This window comes from Bos javanicus, chromosome 21 (assembly GCF_032452875.1).
Source record: "Bos javanicus breed banteng chromosome 21, ARS-OSU_banteng_1.0, whole genome shotgun sequence".
In the NCBI taxonomy this organism is placed as follows: Eukaryota; Metazoa; Chordata; class Mammalia; order Artiodactyla; family Bovidae; genus Bos; species Bos javanicus.
Genome location: NC_083888.1, coordinates 29,170,293 through 29,196,958, shown reverse-complemented (window position 1 = coordinate 29,196,958; position 26,666 = coordinate 29,170,293). Strand labels below are relative to the sequence as shown.

At 43.9% G+C, this 26,666-nt stretch overlaps 1 protein-coding gene across 1 annotated transcript in view; it reads left to right on the top strand.

Moving 5' to 3' along the window:
• LOC133234299 (neuronal acetylcholine receptor subunit alpha-7) overlaps window positions 1–26,666 on the top strand; it is a 139,615-nt gene that overhangs the window by 40,359 nt on the left and 72,590 nt on the right. Inside the window, exons 3-4 of the mRNA XM_061394662.1 lie at window positions 14,369–14,413; window positions 22,659–22,768. Of these exons, the coding sequence (XP_061250646.1) occupies window positions 14,369–14,413; window positions 22,659–22,768 (155 nt within the window). The remainder of the gene's footprint in view (window positions 1–14,368; window positions 14,414–22,658; window positions 22,769–26,666) is intronic.

Sequence of the window (26,666 nt, the reverse complement as noted above, 5' to 3'; positions counted from 1 at the left end):
AGAGTAGACTGTTAATAAAGGGAGTCTCTGGAGTGGGTATTAGATTCCAGAATGAGCTTAGAGAGGAAGATACTCTGGGTCAGCTACTGTGAGACACTCCTCAGGCTGCTTGCGTTCAGCACCACTGAAGGGGCGCAGGGGCGCTGACTTGTCTTCCCTCGGGAATCCCACCATCCTGCCTTTTCTTTATTATTAATATATCTTTGATTGCTTTAAATGCGTGTCTTTTTCTTTTCTTTGTGTTTCTGTTGAAGTATTTGAAGAGGAAATGTCCTGTTGTGTTCCTCACATCCTTCTTGATTAAGGTGTGATGGATAATGTGAATCCAAGAAATGTTGACAGTGACTCTTGACTTTTTTTTCCCTAAATTGAAGTCCTTAATGTCCTGATATCACTACTATGAAGATCATTCCTTTCTCTCTCATTCTTGTAGTTTACAACACGTTCCTATAGGTGATGCCTATGAATCTTCTCTGTTTAAATGACTTCTAAGAATTTCCGGAAACTTAGACATTTTTATATTTTTCAGATAATTTATAAAAATCTCAATGTTAATTCTGGGAGAAACCGCTATTTAGACTGTCTGTACCCCAATTTGTTTTGCAAACATTAAAGTGAATGACATTAAGATGGATCATTAGAAGTCTCTACTGACCACAAATCTTCTTTATCTTTCATTATCTATGAAGTCTGCACCATGGTCTTATCAATTTTAAAGTGTGCATTTTTTCATATTTTAACTTTAAAAAATAGATGTCTTACAATTTAATGGCATCTTAGATTTGATACAGTATGAAACTAGAATAAATCTTTAGTTGGAGGATAAACAATAAAATTGTTTTTCTCTATAAACTCAACAGTCAGAAATAATCTATAAAGAGTTTATATTTATCTTTAAGTATTTTCAGAGTTTCAACTACAATGAGTCAAATTTTTGCATCACTTTCTTTTCTTCTGAATAGATTTATTCTTCTGCCAAGAATACACCTGATAGTAAAACCATAGATGAGGTGGTGTCAGTGATACACTAATTTTTTAATCTGACTCCAACTCTGTCAGGGAGGTTTTTAGCTTTGTAATATGTTTACATCAGTTTCTCACGTTTTTGCATTCCATCTTGGAACCTCTGACTTCCTAAATGATTTACTTTCAAATTTGTATACATTAAGGTTTATTTTTTGTGCTGTAAAGTTATATGGGTTTTCGCAAATGCTTTATGTCTTGTGTTCACTATTGCAGTATCATACAAAATTGTTTCCCTGCTCTAAAAATCCCCTGTGCTCCATCTATTCATCCATATAACCTCACACGCACACAAGTGATGATGTGTTTTGCAGCCCTAGTTTTGCCTTTTTAAGAATGTGTTATAATTGTAATCATAGAGTATGTACCCTTTTCAGCCTGGCTTCTTTCACTTAGCAATATATAGTTAAAGATTTATCTGTATCTTTCATGGGTTGATAGCTCATTTAATTTTATCCCTGAATAGTAATTCACTGTACGAAGGTACCACAGTTTAATCTGTTCGGCTACTTTAGGGCTTCTTGGTTCTTCCAAGTTCGGACGTTTATGAATAAAGCTGCCATAAACATTCACATGAAGGTTTTTGTGTGGATATCAGTTTTGAAATCACTGGGTAAATATCTAGGAGTGCAGTTGTTGGATAGTCTGGTGACACCAGGTTCAGTTTGTAAGAAACAATCTAATTGTCTTCCAGATTGACTGTGCTGTCTGCATTTCCACCAGCAGTAAAGCAGCGTTCTTGCTGCTCCACACCCTCCTAGCAATTGGTATTGGCAGTTTTTTAGATTTTAGGCATTCTGAGAGACGTGTGGTAGTATCTCACCACTTCTTGTTGTTGCTTTTATTTGAAGTTTTTATCTTATGTTTAAATATAGGTGATTAACAATGTTGTGTTAGTTTCAGGTGTATGGCAGAGTGATTCAGTTATACATGTACATGTATCTATTCTTTTTCAAATTCTTTTCCCATTTAGTTTATTAATTTATAATTCCTTAATGGCATGTTGAGAATCTTTCTGTATGCTCGTTAGCCATCTGTATATCCTCTTTAAGTGTCTGTTCACATCTTTTGCCTACTTTTTAGTAAGGTTGTTTGTTTTCTTATTGTTGACTTTTTCTTCTGTATTTCAGATTCAAGTTTTTTATCAGAGATGTATTTTGCCAAACTGTCTCCCAATCTGTAGTTTGTCTTTTCATTCTGGTAAGTGTCTTTCACAGAGCAAGTTTAATAAAATCCAGCCTAGAGCTTTATTTTTTACATGGATCATCATCCCTTTGCAGTTGTATTCAAAAGCTTCATCGCCAAATGTGAGCTCATGCATGCGTGCCAAGTCGCTTCAGTCATGTCCCACTCTGTGTGACCCTGTGGACTGCAGCACGCCAAGCTCCTCTGTCCGTGGGATTCTCCAGGAAAGAACACTTAAGTGGGTTGCCATGCTCTCCTCCAGGGGATCTTCCTGACTCAGGGATCAAACCCACATCTCTTGTGTTGGCATTCTTAACCACTGGACCACCAGGGAAGTCCCTCAGTTTTAGAAGTTTTTATGCCATATTTTCAAGCCTGTTAATTATTTCCGTGGCTCTGTCCAATCAACTCATGAGCCCATCAAAGACTTTCTTTCTTTCTTTAATTTAAAAATATTTACATTGAATAGAATTTTGTACATTTTTGACAAAATATATTCAAATTTCATATAGGCATTCTTTATTTTTGTTATTTTTTTAAAAATTCCTGGTATTTCCTTTAGATTCTTCCTTAGAATTTCCATATTCTTGCTGACACTACCCATCTGTTCTTCCTTGTTGTTTATTTCTCCTTTAGAGCCGTTTAACACAGTGATCATATTATTTTAAATTTCATGTCTGATAATTTTAACATCTGTGTCATATCAGAGTCTTTCTGATTCTTGCTTTGTTTCTTCAAACTTTTTTCTTATTTTTAGTTGCCTTATAGCTATTCTGTCACAAACCAGCTATAAAATAATAGAAATTAAAATAAATACACCTACCATTTGAGAATTTATGTTTGACTAGTAGTTGGGCTGTAATGTTTGCTGTAGCTTTTGGTGCCAGAGGCTTCAGATTCTTCTATTGTCTATTTTTGTCTCCCCTCTTGACTTTGATCTTTGCTTAGTACCCCTACTCAGAGGTGATCTGCAGCTCTTTCAGGGCTGTCCTGAACCCACTGTCCTCCTTCTGGAGGGTTAGTGTGGTGGAAAGATGTGGGAGAAGGGAAGTGTTCTGTAGATTCTGTGGTGTTAGGATTAAACCTCAGTCTTTCAGTGGGCCTGTGCTCATGGGCCTGTGCTCCTGGCCTGCGGTCTTCGCAAGTGTTTCTGTCTTATTATAGCTTATATGAGGTACCTACCACCCCCCACCCTGCCCCAGTGAAACAGAAAGGCTACAGAGTGCTGGTGTGGGAAGAATGATGAGGATCAAGTGCTGGAAAGCTTGGAGAATGGCCTTTGCTATGGTGAAGGCTCTGGGTGGCCTATTTTCCAAGAGTTACTCTTCCTTCCTCATGCCAGAGTTATAGGGGATCTTTCTTGGGTATTTACCATGAGAACTTAATGGGAATCATGGAGATAAAATTCATGAAAGCGTAGGTGTCCATGTGATTGTGAGACCCTGGAGTTTCCTATTTTCACTCAAGTTCGTCCTCAGCAGACTCATTGAAATGACCATGTGGGCATTGGTGCAAGTTTATGGCTCTAATGGCATCTGCTCCAACTAAGCAGATCTTGGCTGTGACTCTCTGAATTCGCCTGTTTCCAGATTTCTGTGTGGCACTTTACCCTGCAGTATCGATCTCTCATGGGTCCAGCTAAGGTCATTGATTTTCAGTATGTTCAGTGTTGTTTGTTGTTATGTGAAAGTGTTAGTTGCCTAGTCGTGTCTGACCCTTTGCAACCCCCTGGACTGTAGCCCACCAGGCTCCTCGGTGCATGAAATTTTCCAGGCAAGAATACTGGAGTGGGTTTCCATTTCCTTCTCCAGGGCATCTTTCCAACCCAGGGATTGAACCCGGATCTCCTGCACTGCAGGCATATTCTTTACCGTCCGAGCTACCAGGAAAGCTATAAGTGTGGCAGTAATTAATTCTAAGCTCTTTACATATAGGAGCTGAAAAAAATTAAACCTTGATTAGTTTTTGAGTCATACTTATCTTCTTGAGGGACTTGTCAAAATTTTTAAACTGAGAGTTAGTGTAATAAATTTGGTAATTTCTCAGTCATTATCTCTCTAAATTTTCTCTTTCTAAAGCTTTTTTAGATGTGTATTAGATATTTTCATTTTATCTTTCATGTCTTTTAAGCATTCATGTCATCCTGTATTTTAGGCCATCTGTTCAGGTCTGTCTTCATTTTACTAATTATTGTTTCAGGTTTTTTTAGTCTGTAACTTATCCTTTGAGTGTTTATTTCAGTGACTACATTTTTCACTTTGCAAAACTTATGCTTTTGTTTTGTCTTGTTTTATCCCTGAGCATCTTATTTTTCTCGTGCACTTTTGATATCTTTATATATTTAATCATTTTAAAACATGTGTATTCAGTATTTTCCCTCTGATATTTCTCTGGTCTGAATTTTGGGGGATTTGTTCCTGCTGACTTGGTTTTCTGTCTCTTGGTCATGGGAGATTTTTCACTTACATATTTTATATTTTGCATCAGGAGGACATAATCATGGTTGTGATTCTAAACAATTTTTTTTTTGCCTTTTTTTGTTGTTGTTGTTTAGTTGTTTATTCTCTCTGCTTTTGTCTGGTACCTCAAGTTTTACTGCTATGGAATAGCTTTTATGCTACTTTCTTAATTTGCAGAGTCCCCAGGCATTGTGAATTGTTAATATTTGAATTCTCCATCTGAAAGAAGACCTAAACTTTCTGAGGAATTATTTAAAAATGAAAGTGAAAGTTGCTCAGTCATGCCAGACTCTTTGCAACTCCATAGACTAGTCCTTGGAATTCTCAAGGTCAGAAAACTGGAGTGGGTAGCTGTTCCCTTCTTCAGGGGATCTTCCCAACCTAGGAGTCAAACCAGGGTCTCCTGCATTGCAGATGGATTCTTTGCCAGCTGAGCTACCAGGGAAGCCCTAAGTGCTGCCTTTTTTCCTCCACTGTCAGCCCAGACTGAGACGGACTTGCCTGTGTTTCCTTCTGGCAGTGGGCTCTTAAAGATCCTTGGGTATCATGGCTGGCTGGATGGGTATGGGCTTAGCTCCCCTCACCTATGGAGTGGGGGTTTAGCATTCAGCCCCACGGAGGCTTTGTTCAAGCTCTGAATATAACTGGCCACCACTGTCCCTACACCAGCATATGCACTAACTGTCATTTTCGGTTCCCTCTTGGATTTTTTGGTTTTGAAGATTTCTCTCCTTTTGTGTTTCCATTTACATTTAAGAAAATATTTCTGTAATTTCCTCCAGCATCTCTAGGTGTTTGGTAGCCGGACAATGTTCAGGTCATGGATTCGGCTGTTTTGCTAGAACCAGAACTACATCTCCTGTGTATGGTCCCGATACACTTCCTGCTTCCCACATGCATGTTCTCCTTTTCAGCTCAAGTTGTATCTTCCTTTTGGTACCTCTGTGTCCTCTTTGCTAATTAATCTCTGTGTTTCTCCTCTGCACACACTGTGGTTATCTCATGCCTTGCCTTCATGCCATTAACTCAATTTTCAGCTGGGTCTATTTTGTTCCTTCCTGGTTCTAATTTATTAGCCATGTAACTGTGTTGTTTTTGCTCTAAGCTTATTTGTTTAGCTCTTCAGTCTCCCTTTTATTTCATTCAGGTCTTTTATAGTCTCATCTTTGAAGTCATGTTTAATTTGATCCAAGGTTTTATTGAGTTATATAGTAGAAAGAACTCACAAGAAGCATACTTGTCTTAATTAGGCTTTTTTCCAGATTATACTTTGTATTTTTTGTGTTCATCTGTTTGCCTTTTCTTTCTTGCTTTGCTATTTTAAATTATTTGTGTATTCATTGATTCATTCACTTCCAGACTATATTTGCGAATCTGTCATTCCAATTTTTTTTTTATCTTGCCCAAGCCTTACTAGGGTATGTTTACTCATAATTTTTAATTTTCTGTAGTATAATGGTATAAACTTTTTTCTGTATTATTCTTTCCTTTTATGTGATTTTTACTTTTTCTTAATTTATTAAGCCAATTAATCTACATTGCTTGTGGAAATATTATATATGTCAAATAATAACAACAAAAAGAAAACATTACTGCTTTCACTTCTGGCTCCTGCCTTCTTTATATATATCATCTCCTTTCCTTCCCTTCCTGAAAGTTCCACACAAGTGTTCTAGTGGCCAGACCTGGAACTAGTGGCCACTGCCTCTCTCCTCCTTCTCTCCCCTGGATCCATAATCTCCCCAAGCCCCTCCACCCTTTCCTCACTTTCCAGTTTTGCTGACTCAGGATAGAGCTTCTTTTCTGGTTCTGCTCTCCTTCTCCATATCTTAGGCTTCATTCGTCTAAATTTGAGTCCTTTGGGGGAGACTGGGAGGCTGTTCCTCTAATAGTAGCAGAAAGAATGTCTTTCAGTCCTAGTTAAAAGTGCACCCCTGAATCCCTCATCCCTCCCTGGGAAGGCTAGGGCGGGCCTTTCACACTGTACCCCAAGATACAGATCTTGGGCAACCTGCAAATGAGCACTGAGATGGGGCTAGGCCCCTGGATTCAAAAACCAGGATGTATTAAGAACACCAAGCCTGCACCAGTGACTTTCAAACTTCTGAGCTTCAGGACCCCTCTACTTTCATAAAAGTTATTGCAAATTCTCTCCCTTCCCATTTTTTTTTTAACATGTGTTACATCTATCCATATTTATTGCCATGTTTGAAATAAAACCTAAGAAAACATTTTCAAGTCCATGAATCTATTTAAAATTATCATAAACCTGTACCTTGTAATCATAACTAATATTTTAAGAAAAATAACTATATTCTCAAGCAAAACACATTTAGTGAGAAGGGTGGCGTTGTTTCATATTTTGCAAATCTCCTGAAGGCCCAGCTTTACAGAAGACTGGATTTTCTGGTCTGCCTCTGCAGTCAGTCTGCTGCATTGTATGTCACGTGGCTCTGCAGAGCTCTGCTAACGGCTCATGAGGAAGTGAGGGTGAAACAAGCTAGTCACTTCTGATGGTTGTGAAAAATTGTGGCTTCACTAATCCTCTGAAAGTATCTTAGAAACTCAGAGGTTCCCAGTCTATACTTTGAAAACTTCTGTGATGTACAGAAATCAAAGGGAACCATTTACTGTGACCATCACCAAAGTGTTTCTTGTTAGGAAGAACATTGGGAGCAGAGTTGCCTGGTGGCTGAAACACAGGTGTTGAGCTAAAAAGGTAAGGGACTGGGTCTCAGCTTCTGCATGAGCTGTGAGACCTGGGGCCATGGGCTCGTTTGGTTTCACAGTTGGTATCTTTATTATATCCCTCCCTCTTGATTATAAAGGTGATACAGGCTCACTGCAAAACACTCAAACAAAACAGTGATGTATTTAGTTAAATTTGGGAACTCTTCCTCTAGTTCCCATTATTAGATGAGAATAATAATAGCACTGACTTTGTCTATTTCCTAAGATTGTAATGAGTTTCAAAAAAAAAGTGTGTGTGTGTATGACATTCAGAAGACCGTGGACTCGAGTTTAGCTATGTTCTTTGCAGATGACATTTACTAGTATCCTCTGTGATGAAAATCATGGGCTTGTTCGTCTTTTGCCCTTTCTTTCTTTTGGACAGAATTTTCTGATTGCGTGCCTTTTTCTTACTGATATGTAGGCATTTATTTCTTATTCTGGATATGAATCTTTTCTCAACCTGTTATCTTGCTGACTCAGGGAAAATCACAGCCTCTCAATTTATTTTTCTGTTAAAAACAGGACAAAAACATGGCTGGTGTAAAGATTAAATTAGATAAGAGAAGTAACCCTTTTTATAAACTACAGAGGACTACAAAAATAAGGATTTATGTTATCCAGCAACTTTCTCTGCAAACAAGAATTGAGACACAGATCTATTGTTACCTGTTTTTTTCCTCAGCATCTACACAAAAGCAAAGAGAAAGTGTTGGAAGCTCTTCAAAATAAAGTTGAATAATGTCAGCCTGTAACTTCCTGAAGAATAATTGCTGTAGGAGTGCAGGATGGCACATGAGACATCATCAGAGTGGTCGTCCTCTAAAGCAGCCATGTGATTATTCCAAGAGATTGATTTTTAAAAAGCACAAAGTATACTTTAAAAATCCCTTTATTGAGGTATGATTGACATACCAAAAGCTGTACGTACTTAATGCATACAATTTGATGTGTTTACAGATAAGCATACACCCGTGAAACTCTCACCACAATCTATGACATAAACATAGCCATCGCCTCCCAAAGTTTCTTCCTACTGTCTTTTTAAATTTATTGTTAGAATTATTATTTCTGTGATAAGAATACCTAACATACGGTCTACCCTCTTAGCAAATGTTTAAGACTACCTTACAGCATTATTAGTTATAGACTCTGTGCCTCACTGGGGGTCTCTGTGGCTTGTTCATCTTACAGACTGCAACTTTGCACCCTTGGACAGAGACCTATTCCCTCTCCCCCAGGTCCAGTCTCTGGCAGCCACCATTCTGCTCCATGCTTCTATGGGTTAGATTATTTTAGATTCCTTATACAAGTGGAATCATGCAGTCTGTCTTTCTGTGTCTGGTTTCTTTCATTTAACATCATGTCCTCCAGGTTCATCACACTGTTGGAAAGAGCAGGGTTTCCTTCTTTTTTGAGACTAAATACTATTCTGAAGTACTCAGACTGAAAAGCAAAGGAGAGGTTGGTTTGGGGAGTGCTTTGTGTACTGATCTTTGTGGTTCCATGGCAGCCAGGGGTCCTGTGTCCTCCTGTGAGATCCCAGGGTCAGGAAGGAGCATGGGTCTTGTGGGGGAGCTGTGTGTGTGTGTGTGTGTGTAAGAGAGTGAGAGCCACCACATGGGATGCACTGGAGTTGAGTCACATGTCACAGCCTGTGTGACACTGCCCTCGTCCCTCCCCCACCGGGAGGTTGTGGGGGCAGCTGCTGTCTCTCCATTTCCCAGGAGTGAACACTGAAATCGTGGACTGTGAATGCTTAATGAGAGGAGCTGATTGGAGCCCAGGAGGTTTCTCAACAGCCAGTGTGGGCTCTGCCCTCTGTGCAAGCCAGCCTTGTTGGGTCAGGACCATGATGGACAGATGGTTGCTGAGGATCTGGAGTCCCTGGAAACCGTGCCCAGATCCTGTGCTCTTTGCTCCCAGAAGGTCATTGTTGTTCTTCAGTCACTCAGTCGTGTCCGATTCTTTGCAACCCCGTGGACTGCAGCACGCCAGGATTCCCTGTCCTTCACCATCTCCTGGAATTTGCTCAAACTCAGGTCCATTGAGTCGGTGATGCCATCCAACCATTTTATCCTCTGTTTGATCTCCTTGCAGTCCAAGAGACTCTCAAGAATCTTCTCCAATACCACAGTTCAAAGGCATCAATTCTTTGGTGCTCAGCCTTCTTTATGGTCCAACTCCCACATATGAAAAACCCATAGCTTTGACTAGATGGATCTTTGTTGGCAAAGTAATGTCTCTGCTTTTTAATATGCTGTCTCTGTTGGTCAGACTTTATTTTGGGGGACTCCAAAATCACTACAGATGAGGACTGTAGCCATGAAATTAAAAGATGCTTGCTCCTTAGAAGAAAAGTTATAACCAACCTAGACAGCATATTAAAAAGCAGAGACATTACTTTGCCTACAAAGGTCCATCTAGTCAAAGCTGTGGTTTTTCCAGTAGTCATGTATGGATGTGAGAGTTGGACTATAAAGAAAGCTGAGCGCCAAAGAATTGATACTTTTGAACTGTGGTGTTGGAGAAGACTCTTGAGAGTCCCTTGGACTGCAAGGAGATCCAACCAGTCCATTCTAAAGGAAATCAATCCTGAATATTTATTGGAAGGACTGATGCTGAAGCTGAAACTCCAATACTTTGGCCACCTGATGTGAAGAACTGACTCATTTGAAAAGACCCTGATGCTGGGAAACACTGAAGGCAGGAGGAGAAAGGGATAACAGAGGATGACATGATTGGATGGCATCACCGACTCAATGGACATGAGTTTGAGTAAACTCTGGGAGTTGGTGACGGACAGGGAAATCTGGTGTGCTGCGGTCCATGGGGTTGCAAAGAGTCGGACACGACTGAGCGACTGAACTGAACTGAGGTTGATCATACCTTTTCTACCAAGGAGCAAGGGTCTTTTAATTTCATGGCTGCAGTCGCCATCTGCAGTGATTCTGGAGCCCAAGAAAAAAAAGTCTGTCATTGTTTCCCCATCTATTTGCCATGAAGTGATGGGGCCGGATGCCATGATCTTTGTTTTTTGAACGTTGAGTTTTAAGCCTGCTTTTTCACTCTCATCTTTCACCTTCATCAAGAGGCTCTTTAGTTCCGCTTTGCTTTCTGCCGTAAGGGTGGTGTCATCTGCATATTTGAGTTTATTGATATTTTTCCTGGCAATCTTGATTTCAGCTTGAGCTTCATCCAGGCCAACATTTCGCATGATGTACTCTGCATATAAGTTAAATAAGGAGGGTGACAATATACAGCCCCAGGGGGTTGCACCTGCCTGCTTTTCAAATCGCCTGGGTCTAGGGTCAGGGTTTGGAAACCCCCTTCTGACCCCTCCCCCCACCAGGAGTCCCAGTGTTGGACCCGTGTGATTGCAGCCTGTGTGGGGCATGACCACCGAGTTCAGCTTCATTTGCCCATTCCTGATTTCAGACAAATGCGAGTGCAGCACGGGAGGCTGGTAGCTTCCGTGTCAGTGGAGGAGGACGAGGTAAGAGAGGAGAAGCTTCGCTCCCGACTCCATAGGAGGCAGGGCTGTGGGTGGTGAGGACAAGGCTGGGAAGGTGTGACGGGGCACTGGGTGGGAGGGGACCTTGCTGTGCAGACCTTGCAGGTCCTGGTTACCTGGCTGTGCGTTCGGAGGCCAGCCCAGGGTGGACCAGGAGGGTGGCCATCTTCTGTACTCACAACTGGAAACTGGTGGCCAGGTGTCTCTTTTTCTATGTAACATAGATTTATATTTTACATGAAATGATGTTCATATAACTTGTTATCCTTGTGGAAAGAAACAGAAAGTAGAGCTAAGTCCCTTCTGATGCAGCTGGACCCCTGGCAGGAAGGTTCCTCCTGGGGTTGAATTGCACTCTGCCTCTCTGGTGCCTGTAGGCTGAGGCCACAGGTCTGCCCAGGCTGCAGCTTCCTTCTTGGAGCCCCTGGGCTTGCGAAAGAGGAAGGAGGAGGGTGTGCGGCAGGAAGGGCCCCCGGGAGTTGAGGGGGAGCAAGGTCTTAGACGGTGGAAAGTGCATACAGTGGGTGTGAGGGGCCGTGGCTTTGGTGCTGAGGAGTCATAGGGAGTAAAAGTCGCGTCTCATTCTCAGGACCCCATCTTCATCCCTCTGGTAATGTTTATATCTCCCTGTCATCCTTTCTGAAGGTGCCCTCTTCTGTCCTCCATGACTTGTCACTGTTTGTAATTACAGGTGTGTCATTGTCAAATTATATTACCCCACCCTCCACCCAGATTTTATATTCTGTGAGCTCAGGGACCATGTCTGTTCAGTTCACCGCGGTGCGTGTCAGGCTGGCATAATGCCTGAAACAGTAAGTGCTTCACAATTACTTTGTCGCACGGGTGAATAAATGAACACTTGGTTGGACTATGGCTTATTGGAGGGGCTGTGTGCAGCCCTAAGGACCTGAGACTGGATTCTTTTAGCAATGCAGCTGGAGGAGGGCAGAGAGCTATTCTGGAACTGAGCAGAGGTCAGACTGTGAGGGTCCTTTCTTCCTTCGGCTTGGCTGCTGTAACCAGTGTACCACTCAGTGGCTTAATGACACACATTTATTTCTCACAATTCTGGAGGCTGAGGAATCCAAGATCAAGACACCTACAGCTCTGATGTCTGGTGAGAGCCTACTTCCTGGTTCATAGATGCCTGTCTCCTTGCTGGGTCTTCACATGGCAGAAGCGGTGAGGGAGCTCTTTGAGGTCCCTTTAATAAGGACAACAGTCTTGGTTCTGAGAGTGAACACACCCCCATGACCTAAACACATTCCAAAGACCCTGCCTCCCAATACCATCCCAGTGGGAGGTAGGTTTCAACATAGGATATTTGGGGGTGACACAAGCATTCAGTCTTTGGAGGGGAAAGGACATGCTTCACATGGGGGTGGGAAGGAGATGCCACTGTGCCTTGTCACCATGCAGACTGAGAGAGCTGAGTCTCAGCCAGTGGGTGGCCTGGGATGGGAGGTGGGGGCCCACCTTGGGAACACAGACAGGAGCCTCTCTTCTGGTCCTGCAGGCTTTTCCTGGGTCTCCGTGGAGGCCCCCCAACCTGCATTGCTGCTCCCTCCATTGGAGGCTGGCTGCTGCTCTGCGTTGATTACAGTTTGAAACGCTTGCTCAGTCCCATGCCACCGCACACCACAGAAATCCCGTTTCCCTCTAATGAGGTTTCAGCTGGCGTGTTGGAAAGAAGAAAGGCTTTTAATTAGATTGGTCGTAATTGAGCTCCCAAACCACAGAAGCCTTTCTCTCAGAAGATAAAGACATGGATGCAATTAAGAGAAAGAAGCCACCTGAATGGAACACTGGCTAATTTTAAGTCTATTAAAAACAACAATTCCTTATTAAGTCGAGGCAAGGGACATATGTCCTGAAAGAGTTTATCAGCACTTTCAAATAGCACTGGGATCAGACTGGAACTGGAGCCCTCGTGCAGTACAGATGCATGGCTTCGTCAGGGACTGTTCACTCTGCACAGAGGGAGGTTAGCTCCACAGATTTTTCTACCCAAACCCCTGGCAGGTGTTATTTTGCAAAAGGGGCATCTATTTTTATTGTGACCAGACTGGCAACTTCTTCTGGACACAGCCCCTGGCCTGAGGTCCCTGGGACTTGGTCCCCTGTCTTTCTCCAGGCAGCCTGGTCCCCTCTACGAGATTTACCTTCCTACCCACACTGTCATCTCTCAGAGGCACCCAGGGCAATCTGCTGGGGCAGAGACATTGATGTGTCCAAGAATCTCTGCCAGCTCCTTACATGTTCAACACATTTGTATTTTAATGAGAAGCAGCATTCATTTCTCACTTGCATCCCTGCCCTGTGACCACGCCCCAGCAGATGGTGTTCTTTCTGCCACTGGATCTGTTTCTGTGAATGCTACCAGGGAACCGGGCCAGGTAGTTCCTGTTGAAGGAGCTCATGGTCTCAGCCTCAGGGCATCTCAGCATTAATAAGCACTTTCTCCTGGAGGGGATGAAATTGCTAGTTTGTGGAGTCTTTTTTGGTGGGAACTGAACACGAGATACTGAACAGCAGAAACTTGCTCATTTTTCTCCATGCCCACCCTGGCTTTTGCTAGCCACTTTTGGGCCTTGCCAGCCATGATTTAAAAAAAAAAAAAAGCTGATTGCATCCCAGTTGGAAAGGCCTGAAGTTGGCTAGCATATTCTTTGGGTGCCCAGTGCAAGGGCGAAGCCACTGTTGATATGCTGCCTCATGCTCCCTGGACAGAATGCAGACTTGGCACCCTTCTGGAGCCCACACTCAGGTCGGAAATGTGGAAAGAGGGCTCTTGACCCAGATCCAGGTGTGAATGTTTCCTTCATAAAGTCAGCTCACCTTTCTGATGCTTAGTTTGCTCACCTGGACAGGATTTACCTTGCTTGTGTGTGTTAAGGGTCTGGTGTGCTGCCTGGTTGATGAAGGATGGAAGAAAAGGTAGGCAGACCCAGGAAGAAATGGGGCCCACACAGCATTGTTAGCACAGAGGCAGCAGCTGTCACGGGAGGGCTCCCTTCCCCCCGCCCCGCCCCAGGGAGGGAAGCCTAAAATATTTCAATTTGCTTAAAACTATCCATTCTTGTAATAAACTTGACTTTAAATGACTGAAATTTGCACCCAGTCTCATTTTTTTAAGTATACAAGTGATTTTAAAAAGTGCAAGTAAAAATAAGTTAAACCATTAGCAGGTATCATCTCTGAGTGGTAGGGTTGCAGGGTTTTAATTTCCTTCTCTCTACTTTTCTGTCTTGTGTAAGAACTCTGTAATGAATGTGTAAATAGAAAAGCTTCACTCCAGGGAAATGCTGGAGTGTATTTGGAGGTGCTTGGTGAATTCTAATTTTGACACACACCAGCCGTCCCAACCATCAGACTGGTGCATGAATAATGGTATCATTTCCTCTTAGGTACACTGTATAAACCATATCTTTCACTCTTTTTATTTTTTCCTTTAAAGGATGAGAAGAACCAGGTGTTGACCACCAACATTTGGCTACAAATGGTAAGTGGCAACAGTGGCGGTCCTCGCCCATGGGGCTTCCTGCTCTTACACCTGAGATGCCTGAGCTGGAATTGCAGGCAAGGTCCCTGAGAGTATCCAGGACTGTCCTGCCGGCCTCCATGTTTGCCAACAGCGAAGGAGACCTCCCTACCTTTGCATGTCCTGCACTACACCCTGCAAGGCTCAGTGCACGCTCCTGCTTCATAACAGGGTGACTTGGGGAAGTTTCAAAAGCAGAAACATGCACATCAGTCGTAAGTTGCAGGTCTGCATGTGAATGTCCACCGCCTGTACCATAACCGATCCCCAGAGCTCCAGAGTGCCTGCCCAGCTCCCCCTGCCTCTAGCCGTGCACGTCTTAATATGGCGGAGCAATGCCCAAGCCAGAAGCCTTCACACTTCCTGCTCTAGTGATCTCTGCCAGAATTTCAAGGTGCTGTATTTTTTCATTCATGGATTTTTTTAACCTTGCCATCTGAAGTTCTAATCTAGATTAATTAACTACAAAATATGTCACTTCCATCCAATTGTAAATATAAACATTTTAAAAGAAAACCTGTCAGTCTCTCTTTTAAATTGAATCTATTTAAATTCCATATAATTTGACATGCCTATCAGTAATCAAAAAACATATACAAACATGCCTTTCTTTACCTGGTGGATATTTTACATAGTCCCTTTTTCTCTCTACTCTTACCTTTCTTTTCCACACAGAATTTTATCCTTGAAAGTCTTTTGATTAATGGTTCTGACTTGGTTCTTTCCAATGTAAATATTTACATAAAAATTATTCCTTCAGAAAAGTGTTAAGAATTTTTCTTCTTGATTGACTTAGGATTACAGTGATTATTGGTACATAATTCATCAAGGTGAAACTAATTATAAATTTTAATAATTATTAAACAAAAAATTGGAAATCTACCTCTATACCAAAGATGGGGCTTTGTTTTAAATTCATTAATACATTCATAGACAATTAGTTTTTATTGCTAAAATTGAGACATAGATACAGATTTCACCATCAATTGTATAACTTTTAAAAATAGAGGTGGTAACATGTACAGTTCAGAATGAAGGGCAGTTTGTGATAGCAGCATTACTCATTTCCTTGAACTTCTTACATTATATGCCCAAAATAATAAGAGTTTGAGGGTCTTCCCTGCAGGATTTAAAGCAACTTGCCTCAGTGCATGGATCCCACCTGCACACCTAACCCTCCAACTCCAGCTTCACTCCTTTTGCCAAGGGCGCAGGGTCTGTTCTCCCATGGAAGCTAGCCCTTCCTCAATGGATGTGGTCCTGTTTCCTGGCACCTGCTGAGAGCAGGGCTTTCACAACTGCCCCTGTTGCGTCAAGCATCATAATAGTGTCTGTGTCACTCTCAGTATACAAATATACTGCCCTCTGGGGCTTCCCAGGTGGCGCTAATGGTAAAGAACTTGCCCATCAATGCAAGAGACAAAAGAGACATGGGTTTGATCCCTGGGTCAGGAAGATCCCCTGGAGGAGGTCATGGCAACCCACTCCAGTATTCTTGCCTGGAGAGTCCCACGGACCAAGAAGCCTGTCTGTAGGGCCGCACAGAGTCGGACACAACTGAAGTGACTTAGCGTGTACGCGTACTGGCCTCCGGAGAAGGCAATGGCACCCCACTCCAGTACTCTTGCCTGGAAAATCCCATGGATGGAGGAGCCTGGTAGGCTGCAGTCCATGGGGTCACTGAGGGTCGGACACGACTGAACGACTTCACTTTCACTTTTCACTTTCATGCATTGGAGAAGGAAATGCCAACCCACTCCAGTGTTCTTGCCTGGAGAATCCCTGCTGTCTATGGGGTCACATAGAGTTGGACACGACTGAAGTGACTTAGCACACTGCCCTCTGTCCCCATGAAGCCGCCTAGTGATTCCCTGGTTTTCTCTCACCTTTACAGCAACATTCCCCTGAGTAGTGCCCTCCCACCCCAACTGTCTTCAGTCTCTCCCTTTGCATTCTCACTTAAACTCACCTTCATCTGGCTGTGTGTGCAGGCGTGCTCAATCGTGTCTTACTCTTGGCAACCTCATAGACTGTAGCCCGCCAGGCTCCTCTGTCCATGGAATTTTCCAGGCAAGAATACTGGAGTGGGTTGCCATTTGATTTTTTAAGGCTGTATGTGAACAAATCACTAACCCCTACCCAGGTTACTACATATTATGATTTTTTTTTTGATGAGAATTTTCAACTATACCAAGAAGTTGAATTTATAGTGAGCACACATATACTTGCCTCCTGGATTCTATGATTACTTTTACTATACTTGCTTTAGCCTGTATCTGACCTTCTATTTGTCTAGTTTATTTTTAAATTCAGCTCAAAAGTAGAAGAGTGGGCAGTGGTGTCTTTTCATCCACATATTTCACAGAGATCTCAGAGTCCAGAGGTTTTTTTCTTTCTTTTTCTTTCTTTCAAGGTAAAAGTATTTGCATACAACGCAGTACACAAATCCTAAAAGTATATCTGACGGTGAATTGCCAATAATGCCTTCATCTCTGCAGCCCCCATCCCTATCCCATGCAATCAAGACTGTCATATAGCTTTGGGAATTCTGGGGCATAATGCGAATGCTTTCTTTTTGACATAAAACCGTCCATTTCCCATGCCCTCTAAAGTACAGAGCTGATGTCGCATTTTTCTCCTGGAAGGAGAGACACACTGAATTTGCTCCTGACATGTCAGATCATGTTTCTCTGAGCCTCTATTTCTTAGTCCTCAGTAAGTGATTTGTCTTCAGCAATGAATGTGATTTGGCATTTTTTTTTTAAACGGATGTTGGTTTCCAGGAAAAAACATAACTGGATTATTACTTACTGTGTTGAGTTCAGGTGCTCCATAAATAGACATCCTCGCTTTGGAGGATGTCAGCAGAGGCCTCTAAATTTCTTTGAAGCACAGCATATTTCTAATTAAGACTTGCGGAAGCATCTGCAGCTTCATTTGTTTTAAAACTCACATTTTTATCTCATGTACCTATTCAACTAATCTTTTCAAGCACCTGCTTTGTGGAAAAGCATTGCGAGGCCATACGTTGGGGGGCCCAGAAAAGGATGAGACCCAGTTTCTACTTGCAAACCATTTCCAATCTGGCTGTGTAATTTACACTCTAAAGAAGGTTCAGATATCAAGACCAAGTACCTACCTAGAGAATTGGCAGGAGGCAGGCTGGCCGTGTAGACCGTGGAGTTGGCAGTACAGAAATCAAAGGAAGAGGAGGAAAGGCAAGGACTCTATGTATGTGGTGATGGGGAGCCCGAGTGTTTCTAGGTGTGAGCTCAGTAATTAATGTTTCTTTCCAGGTGCCCACCCTGTGGAAAACAAGCTGGGCACCTTTGTAATGTATGTCCTTATAAAGCTGGGTGGCACATTTTGTCTGGCACCTATAGCTCATGGAGCAGCTGTAGTAATAGCTCCCAGCTGAATTTTAAGGAATCACAAGAATCTTGGATTTAGAACAGACCTGAACAGTTACCTAATCAAAACCTCTACCTACTCTGTTTCCATCTGGAAAGCCGTGGTATTCCTACTGTGGCCTCAGCGTGGACCTGGGGAACTCAGACATCACCCCCACAGGCCTTGGAAGCTGCCCCAGAGCCATTTATAAGACAACCATGTTGATTCCTGCTCTTTGTGTTTCCCAAACTGGTGACCAGCCTGGCCTGCCCAGCCTGGGTAATGGGGACAGAGAAGTGAGGCTCCATGCTGAAGAGGGCCAAGGCCAGAGTCCCCAGGGAGGGAGGGCAGAAACCTGGACAGGAAGGGACAGAGGACCCAGGAGACTGCTCTCAGCAGTTGGTGTTACTCTCCCTTATTTCATGTTGCTGAATTCCTGTTCTGAAAAACTGAGTCCACGTAATCTTTTTTTTAGATATTTAAACTCTGAGGCCAATATCCTTTTACAAATGATGGGTTTTCTATACATTCAAAGAGAAGAGGCAGAAAAAATTCTCTTTGACATACGGTTTGTTGATTGTGTTTTCCTTTCTCTTACCTGCCCTGATTTGTAGGAATTTATAGTTATTTAGAGAACCTGAAGGAAGAGAAAGCATTTGATCTCTCTGTTTACTTCTTTATATTCCTAGGAGGAAGCAGCTAGTGTATTTTTTCTGCATAATAGTTTTATCATTTGGAGAGTCCTGTCAGACATAATCTGATTTAATCTATGAGAAGAATTGACAGAATCCATTTCAGTTTCTAAAGAGATGTTTGAGCCATTCGGAGACTTAAAGAACTTGCTTTAAAAAAAAATAAAGCTATCTTCTTTAATTTTGAATTTTTGAAATTTTGACCATTCTTCTGGTTTCAGATTTCCCATCCTTCTGCTTATTTTCCACCTCCTAATTCTAATTATGGAATTAATAGCATTAATAGAATGTTAGATTCTAAACCATATTTATTTCTGAAATGCTTATTACCTTCTTCATTTCTGCATTCTTTATCAAAATAGAAATGCTACATATGTTGCTCATAGATGAGAGGTCAGTGGCTTGCCTAGGGCCGTAAGAGCAACCCACCATTAAGCAAAACCTGTATCCACTGAGAGAAGAAAGTTTTGGGACAGAAGAAAGGAGGAGACCCACCCTCTTCCTCTGAGATCAGAACAGTTGACGGAAGAATGTTCAGGGCATGTGTGTGTGAGGTGTTTCCTGACTCCAACAGCTTGGCTCTATCCTGAGTTAGCATTTGGTCCTTCAGGTAAGGGCTCATTCCCATAGACTGCCCCCATTTGAGACCCCAACTGCAGACGGGGCCCGAGTGACCCACGCTTCTGTCCAGCTGAGTTCACATTCAGACACTCCCATTCCCTGCCTCATATTCAGTACTGTCCTTGAACAGCTCCTGGAACTCAAGAGAAACCTTTATCTTTGTTTAAAATGTATTATTGTATATAATCTAATATATAATATAAAGGATGGGCTTCCCTGTTGGCTCTAGGAGGGTTGGCACTTCTAGGTTCAGGCCTGTTTCCAGGTGCCTGCATGTGGGAGCCGTGCCAGCTGCTGTCTATACACAGATTTTGCTCAGCACCTCTGCCCTCAAGGCTCTGTGATCCGAGTGGGCAGTGAGTACTTTGGAGGATAAAACCCTACCCCCTGCTTGTTTATGGGCCCTTTTCCACATCCATTCTTAGGAAATCTTCATGAAAACCCAGGACAATGCTGCACTGAGGTTCCTGCTCCAGCTCCTGACACTGAGCTGGCTTTTGCTCTCTCCACCTTAGGCTGAAGCTCAGTTGTTACAGCTCTCATGTCCTCTGGGATGTTGTTAAAGGGAGGATTCCTTTTCCTCTCAGAGTCATCATGTATCACACGCCTCCCAAGGCCATGTGACTTACTTGCTTCGACACTTTATCTCATTGCATCCTTATAGTGCCTGATGAGGTGCTACATACGAGGAAAATGCAGCTCAGAGAGGGTGGTTTACCTGCTAGAGCTAACACAGCTCTTCTCTGCTGCAGCCTTGGGTACAAACCAAAGTCTGTTTGATCCTAAAGCTCCCAGTGGCCCTCTGTTTCTGCTGAGAGGATGATAGGGACCAAACTTGGCTTTAGGCTAAGGGAGACCCCTACAAGAGCAGCCCACCTTGGTGGGGTGCAGAATTTGCCTGTGCAGACAGATTAGTCGGGAAGAACCAACCACAGTAGAGCCTGGGAGTCACCCAGCTTGAGGTCAAATAAGTTCTGAGTCCTGACCCCGGTGACCGACAAGAAAGTCATCACTTCTCCAGGCCCGAGTTTTCTCTTGTAAATAGGAAGTTATGCTGGCATCCCGGTGTTCTGATGAGCATGGTACACATAGCAGACACTGAGCAAGCAGGCTGGCTGAGATACACATCCCGGGGCACATGTGGCTAAGTAGGAGCATGGGTAGGGGAGATGGGAGGGGTGAGGAATTGCCAGGGAGATTCCCTGCAGCTCGGCCCTGGTACCTTTAAGAGAGGTTTGTGTTTGACCAACAAAGTGCTCCCTCTTCCCTGCTTCTCTTGCTGTGGCCATCCTATCAGCAGGCAGAGTAGATGGGCATCTATCTGCCACACCTACCTTCCTGGGCAGTTCTGGGAGTCCTGGGGCCCTGAGCAGGGTAGTGGGGAAGATGAATACCAGACTCTGTGCTAATCAGCTGCTGACCCAGAGGAGCATCCGGATTTGAGAACATGGTCAGGAAAGCACAGGTGTTGGGCATAGAAGGGCTTATGCCTAGAACATGAGAGAGAAAAGAAGCGAACACTGAGCAAAGGGGGCAGAGCTGGAGCCTCTGGAGCAAACAGAGTGTGGCTGGTTTCCCAGGCCTTCCTGCAAAACCACTTGAACGAGATGGGCTCTTTCTGGGTGCTGTGCTGTCCTGTCCTCCCCCAGCCACACACTTCTGATTTAGAAACATCGGCCAGGTGGGTCACCATCCTAAATGCCCCCAGTGATACTGCAACATGCTGTTTAGTTCGTGTCTTACTCTTCTGCAAACCCATGGACTATAGCCTGCCAGGCTCCTATGTCCATGAGATCTCCCCAGGCAAGGGTCACCATTTCTTTCTCTAGGGGATCTTCCCAATCCAGGGGTCAAACCCACATCTCTTGCATTGCAGGTGGATTCTTTACCACTGAGTTACCGGGGATACTTCAACAATTTAAGTATCAATATATCCTCCTCCTCATGGTCCATGACTCTGAAATGCTGATCAGTTAGTTCAGTTCAGTCGCTCAGTCATGTCTGACTCTGCAACCCCATGGACTGCAGCACAGCAGACTTTCCTATCCAGCACCAACTCCCAGAGCTTGCTCAAACTCATGTCCATCGAGTTAGTGATGTCATTCAACCAGCTCATGTCCCCTTCTCCTCCTGCCTTCAATCTTCCCCAGCATCAGGGTCTTTTTTAATGAGTCAGTTCTTTGCATAAGGTGGCCAAAGTATTGAAAGTAGAGAAATGCTGATACTTACCTGCATATTCCCTCTTCTCTGACTAACTGGGATGCTTCTCTGCCCTTTCCAGAGGATGGTGGCATCTCTAGGGCATGCCCTTTGACTGCTATTGCCAGTTTCAGTAGCTCTAGACCCACAACCCCTTGGTGGCAATTCTCAAATCTCAGCAGCTCTGAACATGACAGGGTTTTTTGTTTGTTTGTTTTTGTTTTTATGATTTTACATCAAACTGATCAGGTCTAAAATTGATATTCAGTCAAGGCATTTAAGTATAAATATGCATATTTTGCTGCAGAAATAATGATTATGAGGAATTGCCCCTGGGCCAGCTTAGGGTGTTGGATCACATACCTTTTTAAATCTGAGAAAGTTTGCACTCATAGCAGGTAGCTCCAGGGGGACTGAATACAGGATGGAGGCCTTTATGGCATCTGCTCTGATAATGCACACTTGTAGGAGCTGATAAGTCCAAACCTGGCAGCCTTGCAGTCCTGGCTGGGTGCTGCTGGTTGCCCAGCAGTGCAGGTGGGGGCCTACCTGAGCAGTCTTTACAAAGCCAGTGGACCTCAGGTAGCTCTGGGGCGCCTGGTCTGGGGGCAGAGAACTCCAGCAATGGACCTTCCTCTTACAAAGACCCCTCAAGAAGCAATTTCAGAGAGACACACTCATGTTCACGTGCTTATAAATATTTCCTGAGTCTTACTCTGTACCCTCGTGTCCTGATTCAGTGTTTTAGTACCAATGCCCGTGTTTGCATTTTTGAGTTGTGGTGTCAGAAGCAGTATTCCTACCTGGGAATAATCATTCGAATCCAAATATAGGCCCTTAGACATTTCTAAGAGGTACCCCTGCAGCTGCATGAAGTTGTTGTATGGAAATAAGTCTTCGACATTTTTCCAACCTAGTTCTTATTCTAACTGAAATAATGAATTTATTTGTCCAACCAAAACTTTGAAAGCGAAACAGTTTTCATTTGGCTAGGAAAAAAATCCATCTGCTACAGGAGAGAAGGGCTTGGGGGCATGCAGTGGACTGGAATTAACGTTAATGCCACCCTCTGACTATGGTCATGGTGACAGCAGGATCTTAAATGTGGTTTTTATGCTATTCATGGTCATTTAGTAAGGATTATTTAATTCCCAGTTTCCATATATTTTACAGATAGCAACTCAATTATGTAAATGAGTGTCTGGAACTCTTTTTGGTTTTGAACTTATCTAATAATCTCTCATAAGATATATTAGCAGGCAAGAAAGCAAAGTGCTGCTAATGCTGCCGTCTGTGTTTGTCAGACTTGGACAGATCACTATTTACAGTGGAATGCATCCGAGTATCCAGGCGTGAAGACGGTTCGTTTCCCAGATGGCCAGATCTGGAAGCCAGACATTCTCCTCTACAACAGGTAAGCTCAGTGGACAAAAGGGAAAGAAATGAGTTTATTCTTGGATGTGTTTTAACAGTCAAGTATATTTGAATATTTTATAGAAATGCTGGGTATGTTATCTATATAATTTGGGATTATGGATTCTCATGAGGCTTTGTGGGAAGCAGCTCTGTCCCGTGTTTGGCATTCTGTCCCAGCACGCAGGCCTGCAGCATTCAACACGCTGCCCTCAATGGCTGTGTTCACAGGGCTGTGCATTACAGATTTGTAGGTACTTGTGTACATATTGGCACTGAGACATTTTTGCATATGGTCATAAGTTTGCCTCTGAATGAGCAGTTACAGTCACAGCAAGAGAAATTGCTGGTCAACAGGATACATGGCTGGAGTCCACTGTCTGGACTCAGGTCCTCATTTAATGCACTGCCATTGTGCACTGAGAGCACTGCGCGGCAGCTAAGCACAGGAGACTCATCTCTAGCCACACTCGGAAGCCTGTACCTGATGGGAGAAGGGCAGTCGTTGTCTTCTAATAGTCCGTCTCCTGAGGTCAGGAAAGGAAGGATTTGTCAGTCAGCCAAGGCCATCTGATTTGTGGAATGGAAGCCCACTCCACAAGGCAGGTATCTATCCAGGCAGATTAAATTTCTTGAAGCACTAAAATTTCTTGCTAAACTACATAGTAAACTAAGGGAACCCAGAGCCTCTCTTTCCAATAAGATACAGGATGTGATAACGGTCTTAATACTCATGAAAGCTGTTTCCTAGTGACGGCTGCTGTCTCTGGTCCCTCTTGGAAAAAAGGAATCCCAGCACCTTTGTGACTCACAAAAACAGTGCTGCCATCAGCTGCTCCCTGTGGGCACAGTGATCCCTCAGCACCAGCTGATGGGTTTGTCCTACGAGGACTGCTTCCAGAAGGCTGAGTGATTTTATGTCTCGTATCCACTGTTTATTCTCTGTCTTTCTTCCTGGTATCACATTTCATTTGAATCCTTGGGCCTGTCTCTAGAAGATTATCTTTGCTGATTTGCCACCACTCTCCAGTACCTTAACTTAATTCCAGCAGCTGAGTTCTGTAAGGTGTCTCAGGTCTGAGAAAGCAGTCCCCTATTGAGTAGAAGCACATGAGTTCCCATGCCTCCTCCTTGGCTCCTCTGTTTTCTAGGGGCTGTATTAGTTGCCCAGAGCTGCCAGAACAAAATAACCACTAACTGGGTGACTTAAAGAACAGAAATTTGTTTTCTCTTGGAGGCTGGAGGTCCCAGGTGTCTCAGGTCTGCAGTTTGGTTTCTCCCGGGGCCTCTCTCCGGGGCTTGTGGATGCATCTTCTCCTGTGTCCTTACATGCTCTCCCCATGTGTGTGTGTCTGTGTCCTCATCTTTGCTTGTGAAAACATTAGTCACGCCGGATTAGGGTTCAGTCTGATGACTTCATTTTACCTTAGTTTTACCTCATTAAAGATTCCGCTTCCAACTGCAGTTTCACTTGGAGATACTTGAGCGTGTGAATTAGTTAGGGGTTCAGCCTATGACTTTCACGGGGAGACAGTTCAGTCTATAACAGCAATATTGCCGTTGACTGGTTAGGGACAAGGGTTTGGATGGACTAAGTGGGTGTAAATCTTAGCCATAATATTTGCTATGTCTGTAAGTCTCAGATGCCTCCTTTACCCAATAGGGTAAGTGCCAACCTCACAGTCTGGAAGAATGAACTGCAGATGTATGTAGCACGCTTGGTGTGGTACTCAGTAAAGAGTGAACAATCTGTAAAGGTAGTTGTGTGCTCAAAGGCACGGGGATGAGAATCTCAGCTTTAAGTAAGATGGTTTGACATTTTAAAAAGAAATGCCAATAATGTTTTTCACTGTTCCCAATGCAGTTTTTTCAACTGAAATCAAAAATAAGTATGGTAGAATTTTTAACAATTAAGCTTTAAGTGATGGTTCTTATGATTTACTTGTAAGATCTTAAACCCCAGTAAATGTTTGTTTGGCGTTCATGACATTCTAACTAATGACGAGTTCCCAAGTATTCTACACATACTTGAATTTCAAGGAACAAAGATGCAGCCATCTCTTTCTGACAGATGCCACCAGGGGCCAGGCCTCCAGGAATAATCCATCTCCTTCTTCCTCTTGTGTTTCCCCTGGAGCTCCATATAACCATCTCCCCTCTTCTTCTCCTTTCCGTATACCTGTTGACTGCCCTGCACCAGCCTGCAGCACAGTGTCTATAGAGACTGCCTCCTCTCCTGCATTAATTTTCTTCTGAGAAGTGAGATGTGGGACTTTTTACCTAAAGTAACTGTTGGCTACATGGCTGGCATGTCCACATTAGCACAGTGTGGGGTAGGAAGGTTAAAAAGTTACTGAAGCCAGCTGGAGACAGAGCATCAGTTATCTTTCACTGCTTACGTGACCCTGAATTTAATGGCTTAAGGAAAAAAAAACACTATGCCTTTTATTTCTCACCATGGGAGCTGGCTGGGCCTGCATGGCTGCTTGTCTGTTCTATGAGATGTTGGCAGCAGGCAGTGGCTGGGGCTCAGATGAGCTTCTGTGTGGGGTTGCACCCCCGGAGCTGATGGTGATGGTGATGGCGCTGTGGGCAGAGCTCAATCGGGGCTGTAGCTGCACCACCTCAAGTGCCTCTTCCCCTCCTGAGCCTTTTCCATGTGGCCTGGTGAGTTCTGGAGAGGCATGAAGTGGGGGCTGCCTGGCCCTTAGGGACCCAGAGTAGGAATTCAGACCAGCCCTTCACCTGGTCCTGTTGGGCAAAGTAGAGAGGGGTCCAGAGAAGGGAGGAGAAATCAGTCCCCTTCTCCAGGGCACCAGGGAGGGAGGCAGGGAGGTTGCCTTGTGGAGACCAGCTGTCCAGACTGAGTGGGGACAGTGACAACACAGGAAGGTCAGAGTGAAGACTGGGAGAAGTGGAAGGACCAAAGCAGGCATGCGTAATAACGAAGGAGCACTCAGTTCAGGGCGCCTGTGGGGCCAGGTGGACAGGGAGAGGCAGGGTGACCCTGTTACCTCCGGGGGCTCTCTCTGCTGCCACTCCTCCTGCCCCAGGTATGTGTGGACACCACCACCCCAAACTTCGCTGCCTCCCCTTTCATCTGCTGTTGGTCAGCTCAGGGATGTTCCCCAACTCCCATCATTTATCCTTGCCCCCCTCAGTGTGGGGCTCTCACCTTCTCTCACCCCCAGACCTCAGCTGAACTCCCCTTTGACTCCAGACACCTCTCTCTGTCACATGCTCTCCTAGAAAGAGGTTCCTGTGCCCCACCGCCTGCAGGTGCTCCCCGCCCCCTTCATGGGCTCCTGGAAAGCACCTCACAACTGTGTGTGTACAGACAAGATGGAAGGAGGGTGGGGTACAGGCAAGAGGCGGAGAAGCCAGGGGGACGGCCTGTGTGATGCTGGAGCTGCCAAAGCCAACAAGGGAAAAAAGAAGGAGGAAAGTCACAGTGGCAGCCTGGAAGATATGAGCCTAGGTATCTGAGTCTAGAAATGAACACGGGAAGTGGCAAAAACAGGCCTGAGTTTAGTGAGATCCTGACCTTCTGATATTCTGTTATGGGAGATTTTGAGAGATGTTGAGTTTAGTACTTTCCACCAGCCAAAGATTCCCAAACTGATGTATAAGATTCTCAAACTGATGTATTTCCTCAGTGAGCCTGTGCGATGTTTCATTACATATATGTGGCAAGGGTGGGGGCATTTCCTGAAGGAGGGGACGTGCCACCCTTCTGTGTGAGCTGTGGTTTGGAGGGGGAGCATTGATTCACGTCAGGGGAAACATCACCAACATGTATGTAACATTTCTCCTTCTATTCCAGCTCAATTTTGTAGTCAAGGTGTGAGCCCCACGTGGTTTTTGAGATAGAATCCATTTTCTGTGCTTTGAAGAGGCTG